We start from the raw sequence: 23047 nt of genomic DNA, 5'->3' as shown, positions 1-23047 counted from the left end.
GTCGCTCGGTAAAAATCTTCGCATCGCAGCGAATTTCCGCTTAATGCGCATGCGCAATGTCCGCACTGCGACTGCGCCAAGTAAATTTGCTATGCAGTTAGGATTTTTACTCACGGCTTTTTCATCGTTCTGGCGATCGTAATGTGATTGACAGGAAATGGGTGTTACTGGGCGGAAACAGGCCGTTTTATGGGCGTGTGGGGAAAAACGCTACCGTTTCCGGAAAAAAACGCAGGAGTGGTCGGAGAAACGGAGGAGTGTCTGCGCGAACGCTGGGTGTGTTTGTGACGTCAAACCAGGAACGACAAGCAGTGAAATGATCGCAGATGCCGAGTAAGTCTGGAGCTACTCAGAAACTGCTACGAGGTGTGTAATCGCAATATTGCGAATACATCGTTCGCAATTTTAAGATGCTAAGATTCACTCCCAGTAGGCGGCAGCTTAGCATGAGCAAATCTGCTAAAATCCGCTTGCGAGCGAACAACTCGGAATGACCCCCAGTATGCGATGTAGTACAAAATACCTGCCTGCACATACTATTTTGCCTTGAGATATAGACTAGATGGGAGCGCTCATCGCATCGCAAGGGACAATACACACGGTGCAATTTGAACTAGACGCGATGCAATTTAACTAAAAAGACCAAATAGCATGCGAGAATCGCACCGTGTATGGGCACCATAAGACTGGTACAACCATACTGTGTGATAATACAATAATATAAAATAACTAACAAAGACAACAATAAGATATACTAGAAAATAAAGAGACAGCACTGGGCATGGTGCAAACGCAGGATTTCTAGAGGGGGAGGGGGGGTTCCAAATGAAGTCCACAATCTCCCACTTTGCGGAACATTGGAGCAGATGCGGGAGACTTCAGGAACAGTAGAAGAACCTTTTAACAACCCTCGACATAAATTTAAACATTGGTCATTTTATATGCTGGATACTGTATGGAATACAGTATTAATATTTAACACTATAGATGGACTGTAGCTATAGATGGTCTCTAGTATAAGCTGTATCAAACATTTACATAATATAAATAAGTAGTCAGGAAAAGGTTAACAAACCATAATAAATGAATACAAAAACATAATAGAACCAGTACTGCACTTTCTAAGCACACATTCTCCCACCTCATGGTAAGGCTCCCGTCTCTTCTTCCTAGTACTCTCTGGTCCAGAGCACTGATTGAGGACCATAGGCGTGCGCAGCACATTTTATTAGGGGGTGCACCATCGGAGGGGTGTGTCTGCCACCGCCTTTTGGGCGTGTTTAGCACCATCTATTGACGGTCAACGCAATATAAAATATCCACCCTTGTACCAATCCTAATAAAACAGATACATTGTCAGATGTTATGGGGTGCACCAAACAAACACCCCTGATGGCACTCACTGCAATTACACTGCTCCTCCTCAGCCTGGTCTGGCTCCCCCTCTCTTTCCCCTGCAAGCTTACTTACAAGTCAGTCACTCACTGACACTGACAGTCGCAGACTAGTACTGCTGCTGCTGAAAAAACAAGTGATGTGTCAGTGCTGCTGCCAGCCGCCGTCCAGTATTGAATTTGTCTTCCTAAGAGGAACGCTGGCTGCATGCTGATCCTCATCAATGGCTGGCGTTGGCATAGCATAGAAGAAGAGAGGTGGGCATGTGGCGGGTGGGCATGTGAGCAGCATGACATAATCACATCACGCTGCTTTTGTACATGGAGATGGAGCTGGGAATTTGAAAGCCGGGGTCAATGGCACCATTGATTAACCCAGGCGTCCGGACAGTAATGCAGTCCTGACAGGGTGCAGCGCAGAGGGGCCAGTAATCAGCCTGCTCAGTTATCGCTGCATCAGGCATGTGAGCTCGGGGTGCCAGACATTAGGGGGTGCCTGTGCGCACCAGGCACCCCCCCTGCGCACACCTATGTTGAGGACTCAGATCCACACACACAGCAAACTTGGTAGAAGAACCTGCTATCATTGAGCATGTGCAGCTGCTCTGCTCTGTCCCTTAAACTGCATGATGTGGTTGCAGCTCTAGTAATTGTATCAATACCATTGCTATTGCTGTCATAATTTGAGCCACTTGCCAAGAGAAGGGTGGTTTACGGGCAACCGGACCCCTCCCTGCGTTTGCCTATGTGTGTGCCTCCTAACTGCTCCGATTTAGATGGGACAATCTCCATTGTACTGGGGACAATATTTATGACACAAACTTTGGTGCTGCAAACTGAGAAATTCTGAATAGGTCCGGATTAAAACCTGACAGTTTTTGAAAGAGCAGGCGACAAGGGAAATCTCCTGCCATTAAGGAGTTAGCTGATGAACTGCTGGATGAGATGAGTGAGACAAAGGGATGTGCTGTGTTCTTGGCAAAAAAAATAATAATAAATGAAATACTCAGAAAGAATGCACTGTACAAACAGCCCTTAATTACAATTAAGACATTCACTCTCAATTGACCTCAACACTGTGGGGGAAGAGTGGGGCTTGTCCTCTGCATATACATCAGGCATTGTAATATTTAAGATACTAATATGCCTTTAAGTCATACATGCCGACATCCTGGCTGCTCTCTCAGGGAGAGAGCAGCCAGGTCGGCTCAGCAGGGGGGGCGGGGCAGGCCTATGACGTGAATAGGGGGCGGGGTGGAGGCGGAACGGGGGCAGTGCGTAGGCAGAACGGGGCGGTGGTTATTGTGGTACGTCATTTAAGCCACACACCCTGCACTGTAATGCAGAGATTACCGGCATTATACAGCAAGGGGCGTTTCTATTCAGCATGAATCGCGTCATCGACTGCCTGGACCGGCCACTTTACTCACTAAGTGGACGGCCGGGCAGGGGGGGCCTGCAACATCGGGAGACTTGCCTGCTTTTCCGGGGGGCCGAGAGGGTCACCAATTTTCGGGAGCATCCCGGCCATTTCAGGAGAGTACGCAATAATGCTTTAAGTTTACTGGCTGCTACTATGTTTTACACAGTGGGCCTGGAGCTTAAATCAGATCTGATCGCAGCAGCAAATTTGTTCTCTAATGGGCAAAGCCGTGTGCACTGCAGGTGGGGCAGATATAACATGTGCAGAGAGAGTTAGATTTGGGTGGGTTATATTGTTTCTGTGCAGGGTAAATACTGGCTGCTTTATTTTTACACTGCAATTTAGATTTCAGTTTGCACACACCCCACCCAAATCGAACTCTCTCTGCACATGTTATATCTGCCCCCAACTGCAGTGCACATGGTTTTGCCTATTAGAGGACAAACTTGCTGCTGCGATCAGGTCTGTATTAGGCCCCTGATCACAGTTGTACGCTATGCCGACGTGTTTGCAAATGAGCGATTATCAGTGGTCTGCTCATGTGTCACTGACGCAACGGGCTCATGCGGCGATTGAATTGCGATTACGGTAGCAGTGAGTATTCATTAGCAAGTCATTGACAGGGAGCGTAATTTGTGGGAAGTAACGGGGAAAGGTGCCAAAAATGCCGGACCGCTTTTGGGGTGTGTATCAGCCGCCAACTGCGATCTTCTATGCAGGAAATGCCTTTCCGGGGACTCAGTTGCGGCGGCTATTCTGCGTGACCATAGACTCACTGGTGGTGTTGATCATTTCCAGATATGCGCTGATGCTGCGAATGTGTACACAGTTGCGACCAGCTCTGGTAGGTTTATCTATATAATCCCAATTAGCATATAGTAACACATCATAATAGTATAAATCGCATCTGTGGCAGCATAAGCTACAACTAGGAATCAGGCCCAGTGCACACTGATTAATGAAGTGACTACATTGATTATAATAATAATAACAACTGTCTCTTTCCTCTTTCCAAATATGTTAATTTGTGTTGCTGTATTTTTGAAGATAATAGACACAACTTATTAATCACTATTTATGCTGTGAATCACTGTATTCAGTTTTTTGCTGGATAACCTTTTGTATCTCTATCTCTCTGGAGCTTTCAGGATTGCTGATTCATTTCTTTTTATTTTCCTTTGCTATTCTTAGCAAATGTCAAGCGGTTCATCAATGACCTATGGATACGTCATGCAGCTGACACACAGAGTGATAATGACAAGAGCCCTCAGGAGCATAGGGAACTAGAACATTAAAGGGACAGTACTTTATATTGCTCAAAATATTTGGTTAAAAAATATTAAAAAGAAGTTTCAAGACACATTTAGTGATACCTCCTGGCGGGGCAGTTTTGAGGCGACTGTCCCGCTGTCCCATGATCAGGACATTCATCCCAATTAACTGGCATGAGGGTGGGTGGAGGTCATCAGCGAAAAACACTATGCCAGCTATGGCACAGATATGCCCCCACTGTGCCGCAGCCACATCCCTCGTCCCGCTTCTGAATTCCAAAATATTGGGAACTGCAATGCAAGTTTATAAAAGAGGGGGCTCCACTTGCTGGGGCTGGCGCAGCAGGCTGATGAGGCCAGGTGATTGTTTTTTTAGAAATATTATAACTTATCTTTATATTCTTTTATTTTGATGGAGATGGGAAAATAGAGATGAGCGCCTGAAATTTTTCGGGTTTTGTGTTTTGGTTTTGGGTTCGGTTCCGCGGCCGTGTTTTGGGTTCGAACGCGTTTTGGCAAAACCTCACCGAATTTTTTTTGTCGGATTCGGGTGTGTTTTGGATTCGGGTGTTTTTTTCAAAAAACACTAAAAAACAGCTTAAATCATAGAATTTGGGGGTCATTTTGATCCCAAAGTATTATTAACCTCAAAAACCATAATTTACACTCATTTTCAGTCTATTCTGAATACCTCACACCTCACAATATTATTTTTAGTCCTAAAATTTGCACCGAGGTCGCTGTGTGAGTAAGATAAGCGACCCTAGTGGCCGACACAAACACCGGGCCCATCTAGGAGTGGCACTGCAGTGTCACGCAGGATGTCCCTTCCAAAAAACCCTCCCCAAACAGCACATGACGCAAAGAAAAAAAGAGGCGCAATGAGGTAGCTGTGTGAGTAAGATTAGCGACCCTAGTGGCCGACACAAACACCGGGCCCATCTAGGAGTGGCACTGCAGTGTCACGCAGGATGGCCCTTCCAAAAAACCCTCCCCAAACAGCACATGACGCAAAGAAAAAAAGAGGCGCAATGAGGTAGCTGTGTGAGTAAGATTAGCGACCCTAGTGGCCGACACAAACACCGGGCCCATCTAGGAGTGGCACTGCAGTGTCACGCAGGATGTCCCTTCCAAAAAACCCTCCCCAAACAGCACATGACGCAAAGAAAAAAAGAGGCGCAATGAGGTAGCTGTGTGAGTAAGATTAGCGACCCTAGTGGCCGACACAAACACCGGGCCCATCTAGGAGTGGCACTGCAGTGTCACGCAGGATGGCCCTTCCAAAAAACCCTCCCCAAACAGCACATGACGCAAAGAAAAAAAGAGGCGCAATGAGGTAGCTGTGTGAGTAAGATTAGCGACCCTAGTGGCCGACACAAACACCGGGCCCATCTAGGAGTGGCACTGCAGTGTCACGCAGGATGGCCCTTCCAAAAAACCCTCCCCAAACAGCACATGACGCAAAGAAAAAAAGAGGCGCAATGAGGTAGCTGACTGTGTGAGTAAGATTAGCGACCCTAGTGGCCGACACAAACACCGGGCCCATCTAGGAGTGGCACTGCAGTGTCACGCAGGATGTCCCTTCCAAAAAACCCTCCCCAATCAGCACATGATGCAAAGAAAAAGAAAAGAAAAAAGAGGTGCAAGATGGAATTGTCCTTGGGCCCTCCCACCCACCCTTATGTTGTATAAACAAAACAGGACATGCACACTTTAACCAACCCATCATTTCAGTGACAGGGTCTGCCACACGACTGTGACTGATATGACGGGTTGGTTTGGACCCCCCCCAAAAAAGAAGCAATTAATCTCTCCTTGCACAAACTGGCTCTACAGAGGCAAGATGTCCACCTCATCTTCACCCTCCGATATATCACCGTGTACATCCCCCTCCTCACAGATTATCAATTCGTCCCCACTGGAATCCACCATCTCAGCTCCCTGTGTACTTTGTGGAGGCAATTGCTGCTGGTCAATGTCTCCGCGGAGGAATTGATTATAATTCATTTTAATGAACATCATCTTCTCCACATTTTCTGGATGTAACCTCGTACGCCGATTGCTGACAAGGTGAGCGGCGGCACTAAATACTCTTTCGGAGTACACACTTGTGGGAGGGCAACTTAGGTAGAATAAAGCCAGTTTGTGCAAGGGCCTCCAAATTGCCTCTTTTTCCTGCCAGTATAAGTACGGACTGTGTGACGTGCCTACTTGGATGCGGTCACTCATATAATCCTCCACCATTCTATCAATGTTGAGAGAATCATATGCAGTGACAGTAGACGACATGTCCGTAAATCGTTGTCAGGTCCTTCAGTCCGGACCAGATGTCAGCATCAGCAGTCGCTCCAGACTGCCCTGCATCACCGCCAGCGGGTGGGCTCGGAATTCTGAGCCTTTTCCTCGCACCCCCAGTTGCGGGAGAATGTGAAGGAGGAGATGTTGACAGGTCGCGTTCCGCTTGACTTGACAATTTTGTCACCAGCAGGTCTTTCAACCCCAGCAGACCTGTGTCTGCCGGAAAGAGAGATCCAAGGTAGGCTTTAAATCTAGGATCGAGCACGGTGGCCAAAATGTAGTGCTCTGATTTCAACAGATTGACCACCCGTGAATCCTTGTTAAGCGAATTAAGGGCTGCATCCACAAGTCCCACATGCCTAGCGGAATCGCTCCCTTTTAGCTCCTTCTTCAATGCCTCCAGCTTCTTCTGCAAAAGCCTGATGAGGGGAATGACCTGACTCAGGCTGGCAGTGTCTGAACTGACTTCACGTGTGGCAAGTTCAAAGGGCATCAGAACCTTGCACAACGTTGAAATCATTCTCCACTGCACTTGAGACAGGTGCATTCCACCTCCTATATCGTGCTCAATTGTATAGGCTTGAATGGCCTTTTGCTGCTCCTCCAACCTCTGAAGCATATAGAGGGTTGAATTCCACCTCGTTACCACTTCTTGCTTCAGATGATGGCAGGGCAGGTTCAGTAGTTTTTGGTGGTGCTCCAGTCTTCTGTACGTGGTGCCTGTACGCCGAAAGTGTCCCGCAATTTTTCTGGCCACCGACAGCATCTCTTGCACGCCCCTGTCGTTTTTTAAAAAATTCTGCACCACCAAATTCAAGGTATGTGCAAAACATGGGACGTGCTGGAATTTGCCCATATTTAATGCACACACAATATTGCTGGCGTTGTCCGATGCCACAAATCCACAGGAGAGTCCAATTGGGGTAAGCCATTCCGCGATGATCTTCCTCAGTTGCCGTAAGAGGTTTTCAGCTGTGTGCGTATTCTGGAAAGCGGTGATACAAAGCGTAGCCTGCCTAGGAAAGAGTTGGCGTTTGCGAGATGCTGCTACTGGTGCCGCCGCTGCTGTTCTTGCGGCGGGAGTCCATACATCTACCCAGTGGGCTGTCACAGTCATATAGTCCTGACCCTGCCCTGCTCCACTTGTCCACATGTCCGTGGTTAAGTGGACATTGGGTACAACTGCATTTTTTAGGACACTGGTGAGTCTTTTTCTGACGTCCGTGTACATTCTCGGTATCGCCTGCCTAGAGAAGTGGAACCTAGATGGTATTTGGTAACGGGGGCACACTGCCTCAATAAATTGTCTAGTTCCCTGTGAACTAACGGCGGATTCCGGACGCACGTCTAACACCAACATAGTTGTCAAGGCCTCAGTTATCCGCTTTGCAGCAGGATGACTGCTGTGATATTTCATCTTCCTCGCAAAGGACTGTTGAACAGTCAATTGCTTACTGGAAGTAGTACAAGTGGGCTTACGACTTCCCCTCTGGGATGACCATCGACTCCCAGCGGCAACAACAGCAGCGCCAGCAGCAGTAGGCGTTACACGCAAGGATGCATCGGAGGAATCCCAGGCAGGAGAGGACTCGTCAGAATTGCCAGTGACATGGCCTGCAGGACTATTGGCATTCCTGGGGAAGGAGGAAATTGACACTGAGGGAGTTGGTGGGGTGGTTTGCGTGAGCTTGGTTACAAGAGGAAGGGATTTACTGGTCAGTGGACTGCTTCCGCTGTCACCCAAAGTTTTTGAACTTGTCACTGACTTATTATGAATGCACTGCAGGTGACGTATAAGGGAGGATGTTCCGAGGTGGTTAACGTCCTTACCCCTACTTATTACAGCTTGACAAAGGGAACACACGGCTTGACACCTGTTGTCCGCATTTCTGGTGAAATACCTCCACACCGAAGAGCTGATTTTTTTGGTATTTTCACCTGGCATGTCAACGGCCATATTCCTCCCACGGACAACAGGTGTCTCCCCGGGTGCCTGACTTAAACAAACCACCTCACCATCAGAATCCTCCTGGTCAATTTCCTCCCCAGCGCCAGCAACACCCATATCCTCCTCATCCTGGTGTACTTCAACACTGACATCTTCAATCTGACTATCAGGAACTGGACTGCGGGTGCTCCTTCCAGCACTTGCAGGGGGCGTGCAAATGGTGGAAGGCGCATGCTCTTCACGTCCAGTGTTGGGAAGGTCAGGCATCGCAACCGACACAATTGGACTCTCCTTGTGGATTTGGGATTTCGAAGAATGCACAGTTCTTTGCTGTGCTGCTTTTGCCAGCTTGAGTCTTTTCATTTTTCTAGCGAGAGGCTGAGTGCTTCCATCCTCATGTGAAGCTGAACCACTAGCCATGAACATAGGCCAGGGCCTCAGCCGTTCCTTGCCACTCCGTGTGGTAAATGGCATATTGGCAAGTTTACGCTTCTCCTCCGACAATTTTATTTTAGGTTTTGGAGTCCTTTTTTTTCTGATATTTGGTGTTTTGGATTTGACATGCTCTGTACTATGACATTGGGCATCGGCCTTGGCAGACGACGTTGCTGGCATTTCATCGTCTCGGCCATGACTAGTGGCAGCAGCTTCAGCACGAGGTGGAAGTGGATCTTGATCTTTCCCTAATTTTGGAACCTCAACATTTTTGTTCTCCATATTTTAATAGGCACAACTAAAAGGCACCTCAGGTAAACAATGGAGATGGATACTAGTATACAATTATGGACTGCCTGCCGACTGCAGACACAGAGGTAGCCACAGCCGTGAACTACCGTACTGTACTGTGTCTGCAGCTAATATAGACTGGTTGATAAAGAGAAGATGTCTATGTAACTATGTATGTATAAAGAAGACTGAAAAAAATCCACGGTTAGGTGGTATACAATTATGGACGGACTGCCTGCCGAGTGCAGACACAGAGGTAGCCACAGCCGTGAACTACCGTACTGTACTGTGTCTGCAGCTAATATAGACTGGTTGATAAAGAGAAGATGTCTATGTAACTATGTATGTATAAAGAAGAATGAAAAAAATCCACGGTTAGGTGGTATTACAATTATGGACGGACTGCCTGCCGAGTGCAGAGACGCAGAGGTAGCCACAGCCGTGAACTACCGTACTGTGTCTGCTGCGACTGGATGATAAATGATATAAAAAATATATATATATCACTACTGCAGCCGGACAGGTATATATTATATATTATATAATGACGGACCTGCTGGACACTGTCTGTCAGCAGAATGAGTTTTATTTTTATAGAATAAAAAAAAAAAAACACACAAGTGAAGTCACACGACGAGTGTTTAACTTTTTCAGGCAATCACAATATAAGTATACTACTAACTATACTGGTGGTCAGTGTGGTCAGGTCACTGGTCAGTCACACTGGCAGTGGCACTCCTGCAGCAAAAGTGTGCACTGTTTAATTTTAATATAATATGTACTCCTGGCTCCTGCTATAACCTATAACTGGCACTGCAGTAGTGCTCCCCAGTCTCCCCCACAATTATAAGCTGTGTGAGCTGAGCAGTCAGACAGATATATAATATATATAGATGATGCAGCACACTGGCCTGAGCCTGAGCAGTGCACACAGATATGGTATGTGACTGACTGAGTCACTGTGTGTATCGCTTTTTTCAGGCAGAGAACGGATATATTAAATAAACTGCACTGTGTGTCTGGTGGTCACTCACTATATAATATATTATGTACTCCTGGCTCCTGCTATAACCTATAACTGGCACTGCAGTAGTGCTCCCCAGTCTCCCCCACAATTATAAGCTGTGTGAGCTGAGCAGTCAGACAGATATATATAATATTATATATAGATAATAGATGATGCAGCACACTGGCCTGAGCCTGAGCAGTGCACACAGATATGGTATGTGACTGACTGAGTCACTGTGTGTATCGCTTTTTTCAGGCAGAGAACGGATATATTAAATAAACTGCACTGTGTGTCTGGTGGTCACTCACTATATAATATATTATGTACTCCTGGCTCCTGCTATAACCTATAACTGGCACTGCAGTAGTGCTCCCCAGTCTCCCCCACAATTATAAGCTGTGTGAGCTGAGCAGTCAGACAGATATATATAATATTATATATAGATAATAGATGATGCAGCACACTGGCCTGAGCCTGAGCAGTGCACACAGATATGGTATGTGACTGACTGAGTCACTGTGTGTATCGCTTTTTTCAGGCAGAGAACGGATATATTAAATAAACTGCACTGTGTGTCTGGTGGTCACTCACTATATAATATATTATGTACTCCTGGCTCCTGCTATAACCTATAACTGGCACTGCAGTAGTGCTCCCCAGTCTCCCCCACAATTATAAGCTGTGTGAGCTGAGCAGTCAGACAGATATATATAATATTATATATAGATAATAGATGATGCAGCACACTGGCCTGAGCCTGAGCAGTGCACACAGATATGGTATGTGACTGACTGAGTCACTGTGTGTATCGCTTTTTTCAGGCAGAGAACGGATATATTAAATAAACTGCACTGTGTGTCTGGTGGTCACTCACTATATAATATATTATGTACTCCTGGCTCCTGCTATAACCTATAACTGGCACTGCAGTAGTGCTCCCCAGTCTCCCCCACAATTATAAGCTGTGTGAGCTGAGCAGTCAGACAGATATATATAATATTATATATAGATAATAGATGATGCAGCACACTGGCCTGAGCCTGAGCAGTGCACACAGATATGGTATGTGACTGACTGAGTCACTGTGTGTATCGCTTTTTTCAGGCAGAGAACGGATATATTAAATAAACTGCACTGTGTGTCTGGTGGTCACTCACTATATAATATATTATGTACTCCTGGCTTCTGCTATAACCTATAACTGGCACTGCAGTAGTGCTCCCCAGTCTCCCCCACAATTATAAGCTGTGTGAGCTGAGCAGTCAGACAGATATATATAATATTATATATAGATAATAGATGATGCAGCACACTGGCCTGAGCCTGAGCAGTGCACACAGATATGGTATGTGACTGACTGAGTCACTGTGTGTATCGCTTTTTTCAGGCAGAGAACGGATATATTAAATAAACTGCACTGTGTGTCTGGTGGTCACTCACTATATAATATATTATGTACTCCTGGCTCCTGCTATAACCTATAACTGGCACTGCAGTAGTGCTCCCCAGTCTCCCCCACAATTATAAGCTGTGTGAGCTGAGCAGTCAGACAGATATATATAATATTATATATAGATAATAGATGATGCAGCACACTGGCCTGAGCCTGAGCAGTGCACACAGATATGGTATGTGACTGACTGAGTCACTGTGTGTATCGCTTTTTTCAGGCAGAGAACGGATATATTAAATAAACTGCACTGTGTGTCTGGTGGTCACTCACTATATAATATATTATGTACTCCTGGCTCCTGCTATAACCTATAACTGGCACTGCAGTAGTGCTCCCCAGTCTCCCCCACAATTATAAGCTGTGTGAGCTGAGCAGTCAGACAGATATATATAATATTATATATAGATAATAGATGATGCAGCACACTGGCCTGAGCCTGAGCAGTGCACACAGATATGGTATGTGACTGAGTCACTGTGTGCTGTGTATCGCTTTTTTCAGGCAGAGAACGGAATATAAAGTAAACTGCACTGTCCTCACTAGTAAACTCTCTCCACTCAGTCTCTACACTTCTACAGTAACAGTACTCCTCCTAGTCAGCTCCAGTAAATCTCTCTCAGTCTCTTATAATCTAAATGGAGAGGACGCCAGCCACGTCCTCTCCCTATCAATCTCAATGCACGTGTGAAAATGGCGGCGACGCGCGGCTCCTTATATAGAATCCGAGTCTCGCGATAGAATCCGAGCCTCGCGAGAATCCGACAGCGTCATGATGATGTTCGGGCACGTTCGGGTTAACCGAGCAAGGCGGGAAGATCCGAGTCGCTCGGACCCGTGAAAAAAAACATGAAGTTCTGGCGGGTTCGGATTCAGAGAAACCGAACCCGCTCATCTCTAGAAAATGGGCTGCAAATTGTGGTGCTGGGGTAAAGTTGGGGCTGTTTGGAGGCCTGAAGGCATTGGGACTTGACATGAAAGGGGTACTGACATGATGGTGGGGGACACACAAACAATATTGTGCCTAGGGGCAGCCTGACCTCTAAATCCGCCCCGTGGGCACATGCTTGCCCCACACTGACTCCGGTTGTCACATGTTCCTCCACCATTCTCCCCTTAACACATATGGGAGGAGCTCAAATGGTTCTCATCAGGGACATAACCAGAACTTTGTGGGTCACTTGGCAACATATTGAAGGAGTCCCTGTCTGAATGCTTCTTGAGAGACACCTCACCGCAGCAGTTATTCATTTTATGCCCCATAATAATGGCCTAGTTAATTTTTTGATCCATAGTAGTGCCCTAGTTAATAGTATGCCCCAAAGTAGTGCCCTAGTTTATTTTTATAAACCATTGTAGTGCACACTATGACACACAGTATCCCCAATTCACATTATGACATATGGTGTACCCAGTTCATATTATGCCACATTACAGTGCCCCCTGTTCATATTGTGCCACATTAGAGTGCCCTCCAGTTCAAATTATGTCACTTTACAGTGTCCCAGTTCACATTATGGGCGGGATGTACTAAGCGGAAAATGCGGTAAACCCCCTGTTTACCGCATTTTTCTGATGTACCATCCCCCGTCCGGCAGGTCAGCGCAGCGGCGGGGTTCGCCAGCTTTAGCTGGCGATAGTCCATAGAAGCCTATGGGCTTCTCTCCGCGGCGCTGTGTCCGATCAGATCCCTCCCAGCAATGCTTGCGGCCACCCCCGTCACCCTGCGCATGCGCAGACTGACTCCTGGGGCCGAATCCCGGAAGTCAGGCTGCCGCTGTGCATCGCGGAGGACAGCTCTTATCGGATGAGCTGTCCTCCGCAATGCTGATCGCATATTTAAGAACATATGCGTTCAGCATCATGGCGCAGTGCGGTGATGGGCGGCGATGTACATTAGTACATCCCGCCCTATATAACACATTAGTCCCCTCCACATTACAATGTGCAGATCAGATTATGACACATTACAGTGGCCTCCAGTGCAAATTATGACACATTGCAGTGTCCTGAAAATGTAATGCCACACAATTCAGGCTGGGCAATGGATCAAACCCCATTGCTTAGCAGGCAAATCTGGGAAATTGGTATGCAAGTTTATAACCTGGGTCCTCTAGGCCCCATAGCTATAGAACCCCTTGCAGCCCACTATATACAGAAAGATAGTAAACTGTGCATGGTGGAAGCAGAAGTAACTTATGTTCACACTGAAGCCCAGATTTATCAAGCCTTGGAGAGTGATAAATTGCACGGTGATAAAGTACCAGCCTATCAGCTCCTAACTGTCATTTTTCAAACACCGCCTGTAACATGGCAGTTAGGAGCTGATTGGCTGGTACTTTATCATTGTGCAATTTATCCTCTCCAAGGCTTGATGAATCTGGGCCTTAAACATATACAGTGCTTACAATAGGTATATAAATGTGCCACAGCTCCCAGAACTGGATGACTTTTGATTTACCGTGATATAACCCTGTGAGGGCGATACAACTGCAATACCAGACAACTAATCTACTCCTATTGTAGCTAAGAAACCATAAGAAAGACACTGAAGCAGAACTGGCAAAAACTCTGTCAGTAGGTAAGTCAGAGTAAGGTCCAAAACAAATGTGAGAGACAAGTAGCAGGCACATTCATACAACAGTGCAGGGGCGGATTGGCCATAGGGATCACAAGGAAGATTCCCAGTGGGCCGATGGGTATGTGTGTGGGGGGGCCTGTTTTGCTGACATGTGAGGGGTGGTGCTGCCGCCATGGTTACACGGTATACCTATGGTGCTGCCCATGTAAGGCCACTTCTACAAATTTTTCCAGGGCCAATCTGCCCCTGCCTGACTTTGAAAGAAAGTGCAATGGAATATGCTTGTGCTACATAAATGTTAATAAATAAACTAATATATAGATGTTACAGCCAAGAATTATAAAACCTCTTGGTGTCACTGAGCCTTTCAAAAAGCAGTGGAAATTTGAAACAAATTGTAATATAAAAAGCTATATTATAAATGTATTTGTTTTCCCTTGTGGGGTCCAATTTGTTTTATTGTTCCTGTGGGGACCAGTGTGTGTGTGTTTTTTCCTGTGGGGACCAATGTGTTTTATTTTTTTATTGTGCAATGTTTTTCATCTGCACTTGCGTCTGAGTTGCACCGAGCATGCATGCACCGCGATGGTGTTTGTACACAGTCAGACACGCACACCAAGAAATGTATTAGACATGTGCTGGGCATTCCTGTGTGGTTACAGGAGATTGGCTAATCAGATGCAGATGTAACATAGTGTGAACATGTTGCCAATAGTGGTTCAATTGCTCTAGCATAGGGCTGGTGAGAGTTTAAATGGTGCGACCGAAGATGGCATCTAAAGACTCACAAAACTTGATTGCAGCATCTGTAGACACTGAAAGTGGGCATCTCAATCCTTGGACATTTGGAAGCACGGATGTACAACAGGGAAGGGCATTGTAATGTCATTAGCATAAAGTCACAGATGCAACTGCAGCAAAAGACGCAAGGAAAGCCGCAACTGCTTCCAACTCATAATCAGACTCTATAAGGATGAATCCCGCCCCCTCAACAGACCCCACACCCACAACAGACCCTGCCCCTATTAGGTCTGCTTTCATAAATTTTCCGGGATGGTTTTCCATCCAAGTCCGCCCCTGCAACAGTGATCCAAGCTATAACAAGACACTGGAGGAGTTTTGAAGAAAAACATCATCTGGTCCCCAGCTAGTGTTGCCCAAGATATAGCACAATGTATTATACAAGGAATTATATGAGGAAACGGGACACCTAGGAGTCGATAGTACCTGGGAACTTTGTCAGACACAGATGTGATTGGTCACTTATGCAGTGTGACCTAGGGCACTACATACTGTAAGTCACTAATGAAGGTATTTGAAAGTAGCGTTCCTGAGCACCTGGCATCAACCAATATGACCACAGCCTGCCCTTTTAAGATGATTTAGGAGGGTTAGCATTACTGCCTCACAGCACTGAGGTCCTGTGTGGAGTTTGTCTATTCTCCCTTTACTCGGGTGGGTTTCCTATGGGTATTCCAGTTTCATCTCATAATCCAAAAATTTACATTAGGTTAATTGTCTCCAGACAAAAATTGACCCTAGTGTGTAAGCGTATGCGTGTACATATGTTTAGGGCAGACTAGATGGACCAAGTGTTTCTTATCTGCCATCAAAGGGGTAAATTTACTAAGGTGGGAGATTTTTAGAACTGGTGATGTTGCCCATAACAACCAATCAGATTATATCTATTATCTGCTAGAAGCAGCTAGATAAATGGTAAGTAGAATCTGATTGGTTGCCATGGGCAACATCTCCAGTTCTAAAAATCTCCCACCTTAGTAAATTTACCCCAAATTCTGTGTTTCTATGTTTCTTAAATGTGTCTTAGCCATAGCTGGTTTTACACAGTTTGTTCAGGTTTATGCCAGCACAAACAAGTCAGCAGAAACTGCTACAGACAAAAATATTAAAATAAAACATTCTTGGCTTTCCCCTTAAAATTATTTTTTAGCTTTCTCCTTAAAATACATTGCAAATTGGTGTGGTGAGGGAATCTGAGAATAATTTATTTTATGTAAAAACACTGCTTAATTTAAAATGTGCAAACTACTTCATACCATCCAAGAGGGAACTGACAAGTACAGCATTTTAATTATACCCTAAAGACAAAAGGCAAAAGACACCTTTTAAAAAGTAGTACATGCATTCAACAGCAATCAGGACAAAGAACTCTTTTCCTTCTGCAAATTTTAAGATCCCCCAGACTAGCCATGACAGTATGTTTAACACACCCTATGGCGAATACTTTTATCATCGATGGGGGTGTGACAAGATGGTTGTCTGCCCATCGATGGTACAAAACCACCTGAGGCTTTGTTTTCATTTCTACAAGGTGCCAGGATACTGAGCAAAGCTCCGCCCCTGGAACCCACAAAGACCCGTCCCCGGCTCTGAGTGGTCTGAACTGAAGCCCAGTGAATAGAAAGCAGGGTGAAACCATTGATGGTGAAACCATGATTCTGAGTCACACGCACCCATGTCTGCATTTATTGGCGGTCTTTATGCAAACATTACTACAAAAGCCTTCCCTGGTGTACTTCCATGTGTCCGAATGTTCAAAGACTGAGATGCCCGCTGTTAGAATTCATAAACGCAGAAATCCTGATTGGTGGGTCCATTGGTCGTAACTTGCACCAGCCCTGTGACACGTGCAGGTTTTCTGTCCAGGTATGATCTCCTGTGCGGTTCTGTGTACTTAAAATGCAGCAGGAGGCACCTGTAGGAGATAGACACCTTCTGCATGCATGGGCGATATCCGAGTGCTGCATCTGATAGGGAGCTGCAAGCAATATCATGTTTGTTATGCATATTGTTATGTAGTTCTGTTTGTGAATGCAGTTGTTAATTGGAAGTAAATAGATGATCAGTGACTGCTGTCCAAAAGTAGGGATGGCCAAACAACGATTGGTTAGCTACCATCAATGGTTTGACATAATCGATGGTTTTGCCAATGATGGGGGAGAGCCCATGTTTTTTCTGCCACTGGTGGCAGAAATGCTGCACTGTTCTGCCTTCCTCCTCGGCGTACAAGGCATGGTGCTAAGTCCCGCCCCACTCCCTAACACCCCGGGTAGCTCCAATCACTTTCCTGATTGGTCATTTGTTCCAGAATAGGGATGCCTATTCATTGTTTAAACCATCAATCTTTTCCTGCCATTGATGGAAAGTACAGAGAACACCACTTATGGAGACCATCAATAGTGGACCCTTTGATAGCAATCCCTAATCAAAAGTCTCCATAGTGATCTTTTTGGTGTTCAGGCAATACATAGAGGACATATTTTGTCTGGATTTTATTTAACTCTTTATACAAGGAATTTTGTATTTTACATAGTTATTTAAAAGTTTCAAAATCAGACCTCATCTGCACGTGATTATCTCCTCCCCAGTGCTAATTGCTCATGTCAGAGTAGCTATCTCCAAGATAAGAACAGTTACCTCCTGATGGGAAACCTGCTGCTCTCTTGATTCCTTTCACCCATTCCTCCATCTCAGGCTGGGAATTTGCCATAAGGATATAGCCATCCGGTATGGATTTGTTCGTCTCTTTTCCTGATCCTACCAATATAGTGAAAAAGACCAACTGAAGGTCAATCAGAAATGAGATGTAGGTATAAACATAATAGCCTGTGTGTTGGTTGCAGGCAACCGCAAGATTATGGCGCTTTACTGTAAGTGCGAATAAAGACAAAACCAGATTTTATTGCCACCATAAAACTAACAGCTAAATTTCTAAATTGCAAGCAGCAATTTAGTGAGACTTATTTTATTTTATGCATTATTATTGCATTTTTAGTATTTCTTTATAATTATTTTTTATTTTTGAATGCATTTTTAGCACTTTTTGGTTTAAAACTTTTAAAACGTAAATGTTATTGTCTCCACTAGTGAAAATGTCTTTGTATTATAAATACTGTTTATCCAGGAGAGTCATTTGTTGTTTACACTAATAAAAGTACAATTTATATTTTATCTACTGTACTTCCTGGTCATTTTAAATGACTCTATTGGGAGCTCACTCGGCTAATGAGTAATAAGGGGCCCGATTCAGACCTGATCGCTGTGCTGCAAATTACACTGTCCTGTGATCCGATAGTTGCCGCCCAGGGGGAGTGAAAATTCGCCCCGTGCAAGTGTGTGATTACATGTGTACACTGGGGGTAATTCTGAGTTGATCACAGCAGGAACTTTGTTAGCAGTTGGGCAAAACCATGGGCACTGCAGGGGAGGCAGATATAACATGTGCAGAGAGAGTTAGATTTGGGTGGGGTGTGTTCAAACTGAAATCTAAATTGCAGTGTAAAAATAAAGCAGCCAGTATTTACCCTGCACAGAAACAAAATAACCCACCCAAATCTAACTCTCTCTGCACATATTATATCTGCCCCCCCTGCAGTGCACATGGTTTTGCCCAACTGCTAACAAAAGTTCCTGCTGCGATCAACTCAGAATTACCCCCACTGTGCGAAAATTACCCTCAGACAGCGGATAGCTGCAAATCCGCTCGCATCACACTCACCATTGAATGATTTCCCCATTCTGTGCAGTGTGTGCATTCTGTGTGTAGCTCAATACTTACTCCTCCAGTGGGAAGAAAGCTGACGTCACACCCCCTTCCTGAAAATGCTTGAGAACACCTGCGTTTTTCCAGACACTCCCAGAAAACGGCCAGTTACCACCCACAAACGTCCTCTTCCTGTCAATTACCTTGCGAATGCCCATGCGATTGAAATTTTTGCACCATCCTGCCGCTGTTTGGCAACGCGCCTGCGCATTGCGGGCCATATGCATGCGCAGTAGTTCGATAATCGCCTGCTGGGCACAGCAGCGATCAGGTCTGAATCGGGCCCAAGGTTTTGAGAAGGTTGTGATAACACATTGGATAAATCCACTTATGCCCCTTTCACACCACACCTCTGACCTGGGACACCTGATTTGGGTGTCGGTGTGAAATTGTCATCCTGGATTGTGTGTCCTGGGATTAGTGACCAGGGTTATTTCCGGGATTGACCTGGTGTTAAAGGCATGACCCGCGTCATACCAAAAAATTAGCTGACTGACGTCATCTCCAAGGTCCACTATAGATGACGCACTGATAGACAAGGGTCTAATGTTAAACGTGATGATAGGGAATAACCTGGATCGATCATGTGGTGTGTAAGGGGTAAGAACATCCCCGTCGTTCCAGTGTGTACCCAGACTAAGGGGGATATTCAATTGTTTGAAAAGTCAGTTGGATGGCTGTTTTTTTCCTACCTAATAGACAGGAAAAAAACAGACAGCCAACCGACTTTTCATACAATTGAATTCCCCCCTAAGTCTCTGAGCTGCTTTCCCCACATTCTAAATATAATATTTCACATTCTGCTAAAATGTGTACAGCTATATTTATGTGAGTGCCATCAGGGCCGGCTCTTGCCCTTGTGGTGCCCCCGGGCAAAACAAACAAACAACAACAACAAAACAAAAACAAAAAACCCCGTTAGGGGCGTGGCTTAATACGGGGGCGTGGTCAGTTACGCCCCCATTTGTAGAGCCGCTGAAAGAAAAGAGAAAAAAAAAGTATACTTACACCCCTGCTCCTGATTCCAGACCGCTGCAGACCTCCGCCGGCGCCACTCCTCTCCTCGGATGCATAGACACTAAAGGTCAATTATGACCCCTAGCGTCTGTGCTACAATGCTGTGCGGTGCGCGATGACGTCATTGCACACCGCACAGCAAAGGTCCTCTCCACGAAGGGATACTAGACGCGTAGCGTCTGGTTCCCTTCACAGCGGGGGACCAGCGGGGGAACAGTGCGGCTCTTGCCATGGTGCGGCGCCCTCCGGAAGGCAGCGCCCCGGGCAAAAGTACTGCTTGCCCGTGGCAAGATACGATACTGAGTGCCATACAACTATCAGTTTGCACTAAATCCAGTGGTTTTCAAACTCGTTTCTCAAGTCAGGAGGACTCCAACCAGTTAATGTTTTCCCGCTCAGCTGTGGAACTTCAAAATGTGACAGTTGGTCATACTGTACACCTATGCCCCTGCAGGGCAACTGTTTGGGGTCATGGGGACTAATAGATATATCTGCAGATCAATTGATCTGCAGATATATCTATGGACGGATCGAGCAGTGTGTTCAGCATACACACACTGCTCGATCCGTCGGGGACTGACGTCATGAACTGGGCGGGCGTGTACACACGCCCGCCCAGTTCAGCTGTCAATCACCGCCGGCCGCCGCAGCATGTGTACGGGCGGTCGGCCGACCGCCCCGTACACACACAGCGACGCGCCAATATATCGTTAGACATATTGGCCGTCGGCTGTGCTGCTCGGCGCTGACATAACATCTATAATTTGCATACTATAAAATGATACAGAGCTGCTGATTGGTTGATGGAACAACTTCTCCACTGGCTCACTTCTCCGCTCTTATCACTTCTTAGTAAATGTCCCCCTAAGCTTGATAACCACTGCACTAATCTGTAACAAGCAGTCACTTGAACAAGATGGTATATTAGTTATATCTTCAAAATAGAAGTTATACATCTGTTTTGCACATTGAACCCATGTTGTTAATAAATTGATTAACCCAAAACATTGCATTTCTAGGCATTGCAGTGTGAGGGGGAATTAAACGGTGGCATCAGCATGATTTCGTTGAGTCTGCACTTTTTTTTAAAGCGGCAATAATCTAGTGCGGCTTCATTAATTGTCAGTTCAGCAAATTATGTGCTACTGGATCTTTGTACTGTAATGTAGCACAATAATATTTGTGTGAGTAAATGTAAGGCAGATCATCCAGAACACTGGGCCAGTTCCAAAAGGTCCATTTCTATTTCCACAAGCACTGCTGACAGCCATAGGGTTACTGCAATAATCATTTATCCAAGTGCACTATCTGACCTTCACTAAACCATCCAAATCTATAATTACATCAGATATTGCCCAATAGGCAGCCGTACTCCTCTAGTGCAGCCTGCCTAGGCAAAGCATCTTCTGTCTGACAGCTCTGCCAACAATTTGCCCTTTCAGTACTCTCTCTGCTTAGCCTAACACAATTATTATCAGTAATAAAGTGCTGGAAGATTCTGTTTGGGCTTTAAAATCTTAGGAGACAAATAAAAACTCATAAAGCTCATAATCATTACTTCCATCATATATTTTTTATTTATAATTTTGGCAATGTGCTATGTTTAAGAGCAAGTAAAGCTAATATAGGACATTAATATATAAATAAACTGAGCTGAAAGGGCGGAAGGTTTTATGCTTACCTAAATAAGTCCTTCCTGCTCTCTATCTCAGTATGTTGCTATCATACCCCTTTCACACCAGCACAGAAATACCGGGCTTTTACAAGTGAACGCGCATCCACCCAGAATTTTCAGTGTGTGAAAGCGTTCGTCCCCGACCCTGCTCTTTACCGGGGTCGGGAAAGAGACCTGGGAGTTTACTGGCTTTTAGACATGACAAATTCCCATCTCACACATCTGCAAGGGGTTGGAATCAGCAGTGTGCGAGTGTCAGGCTTGCAATCTTTCACTGCAGCATGGCCGTAACTAGGGGGGGGCTAAGGGGGCAGAATCTGAGAGGGTGCAGAGATGGGTACTCTGCCTCCCCTTCTTCCTTTCAGCTCTAAGGGGCTACCTTTTGCCGGGTCCAAAAACCCTGACTGCAGGTACCCGCTGCCCTTCACCACCAATGAAACTCCCCCCTCCCTGGCAACTACAGTGAATGGGGCAGGGGCGGTGACCAAGGGCTCTCCAGCTGCCCCCTTTTATTTCCCAAACGCTGGTCCATGGCTGTTTATACACTCCTGTGCCTGTGTAAGAGATGTCTGCCCCCAGGCCTGTTCCCCAGTGCCTCCCCCTTCCCACACACAACTCCACCAGAGGAGGACAGCTTCACCTAAGGGGAAGGGCCAGCTCTACACATTGTGGCGCCCAGTGTGAAAGTTTCCACTGACGCCCCCGCCCCCCCCCCGCAGCAAAACAAGGGCATGGCTTCATAGGGGAGGGTCGTGGCCACAATTATGCCCCCAGTAGCTGTGCCCCCAGATTTGCCCCAAGTAGTTGTGCCCCCCAGTTGATTTACCCCCAGTAGATTTGCCCCATGTAGCTGTTCCCCCTGTAGCAGTGCCCTCAGTATGTGCCCCCTGTAGTTGTGCCCGCCCCCTGTAGTTGTGCCCCCAGTATTTGTGCCCCCCTGTAGATTTGCCCCCAGTAGTTGTGCCCCCAGTTAATTTTCCCCCTGTAGCAGTGCACCTAGTAGTTGTGCCCCCTGTAACTGTGCCCTTTGTAGCAGTGTCCCCTGTAGCTGTGCCCTCAGTTGATTTGCCCCCAGTAGCTGTTCCCCATGTAGTGCCCCAGTATGTGCCCCCTGTAGTTGTGCCCCTTGTAGCTGTGCCCCCAGTAGTAGTGCCCCTTGTAGCTGTGCCCCCAGTAGTAGTGCTGCTTGGAAACCCTAAAAGAAAAATCACAATACTTACCTGCCTCGCTCCTGCTTCCGGACCGCTGCTGCCGCTGTCTTCGGGCACCAGCTCCTCTCTATGGGAGAGACGTCATGATGTCTCTCCCATAGCAGCGCCGCACTGACACTAGGGGTCAGTTTTGACCTCTAGCGTGAGTCAGCGATGCCGGCTGCAGCGGGCACACACGGCGCTCGCTGCAGCCGGGAGCCGGGGAGGATAATTAGTAGCGGCTCTTGCCACGGCGGCGCCCTCAGGGTAGCGGCGCCCCGGGCAACAAGCCTGCTTGCCCGTGGCAAGAGCTGCTACTGCTAAAGGGCTACCTACTGCCAGGTCCCAGAACCCTCGCTGCAGGTCCCCGCTCCCCAGTACCACCAATGTGGACTGCTGGGAAACCAACCCCCTCGGCAACTAGAACACTTATGAATGGGGTGAGGGTGGCCGTTCAGTGTAAACTACGTCTGCCCCTGGCCCTGTTCCTCAGGGCCTCCC

The 23047-nt window shown here is 46.4% G+C and overlaps 1 protein-coding gene across 1 annotated transcript in view; it reads right to left on the bottom strand.

The window, feature by feature from the left end:
• Positions 1–23047, bottom strand: part of ARHGAP25 (Rho GTPase activating protein 25) — a 134017-nt gene that overhangs the window by 31736 nt on the left and 79234 nt on the right. The window contains exon 4 of the mRNA XM_063932059.1: positions 17539–17658. Coding sequence (XP_063788129.1) covers positions 17539–17658 — 120 coding nt within the window. The remainder of the gene's footprint in view (positions 1–17538; positions 17659–23047) is intronic.

The sequence above is a fragment of the Pseudophryne corroboree genome, chromosome 6, assembly GCF_028390025.1.
Source record: "Pseudophryne corroboree isolate aPseCor3 chromosome 6, aPseCor3.hap2, whole genome shotgun sequence".
Taxonomy (NCBI): Eukaryota; Metazoa; Chordata; class Amphibia; order Anura; family Myobatrachidae; genus Pseudophryne; species Pseudophryne corroboree.
This window is presented reverse-complemented; position numbering and strand designations above follow the sequence as displayed.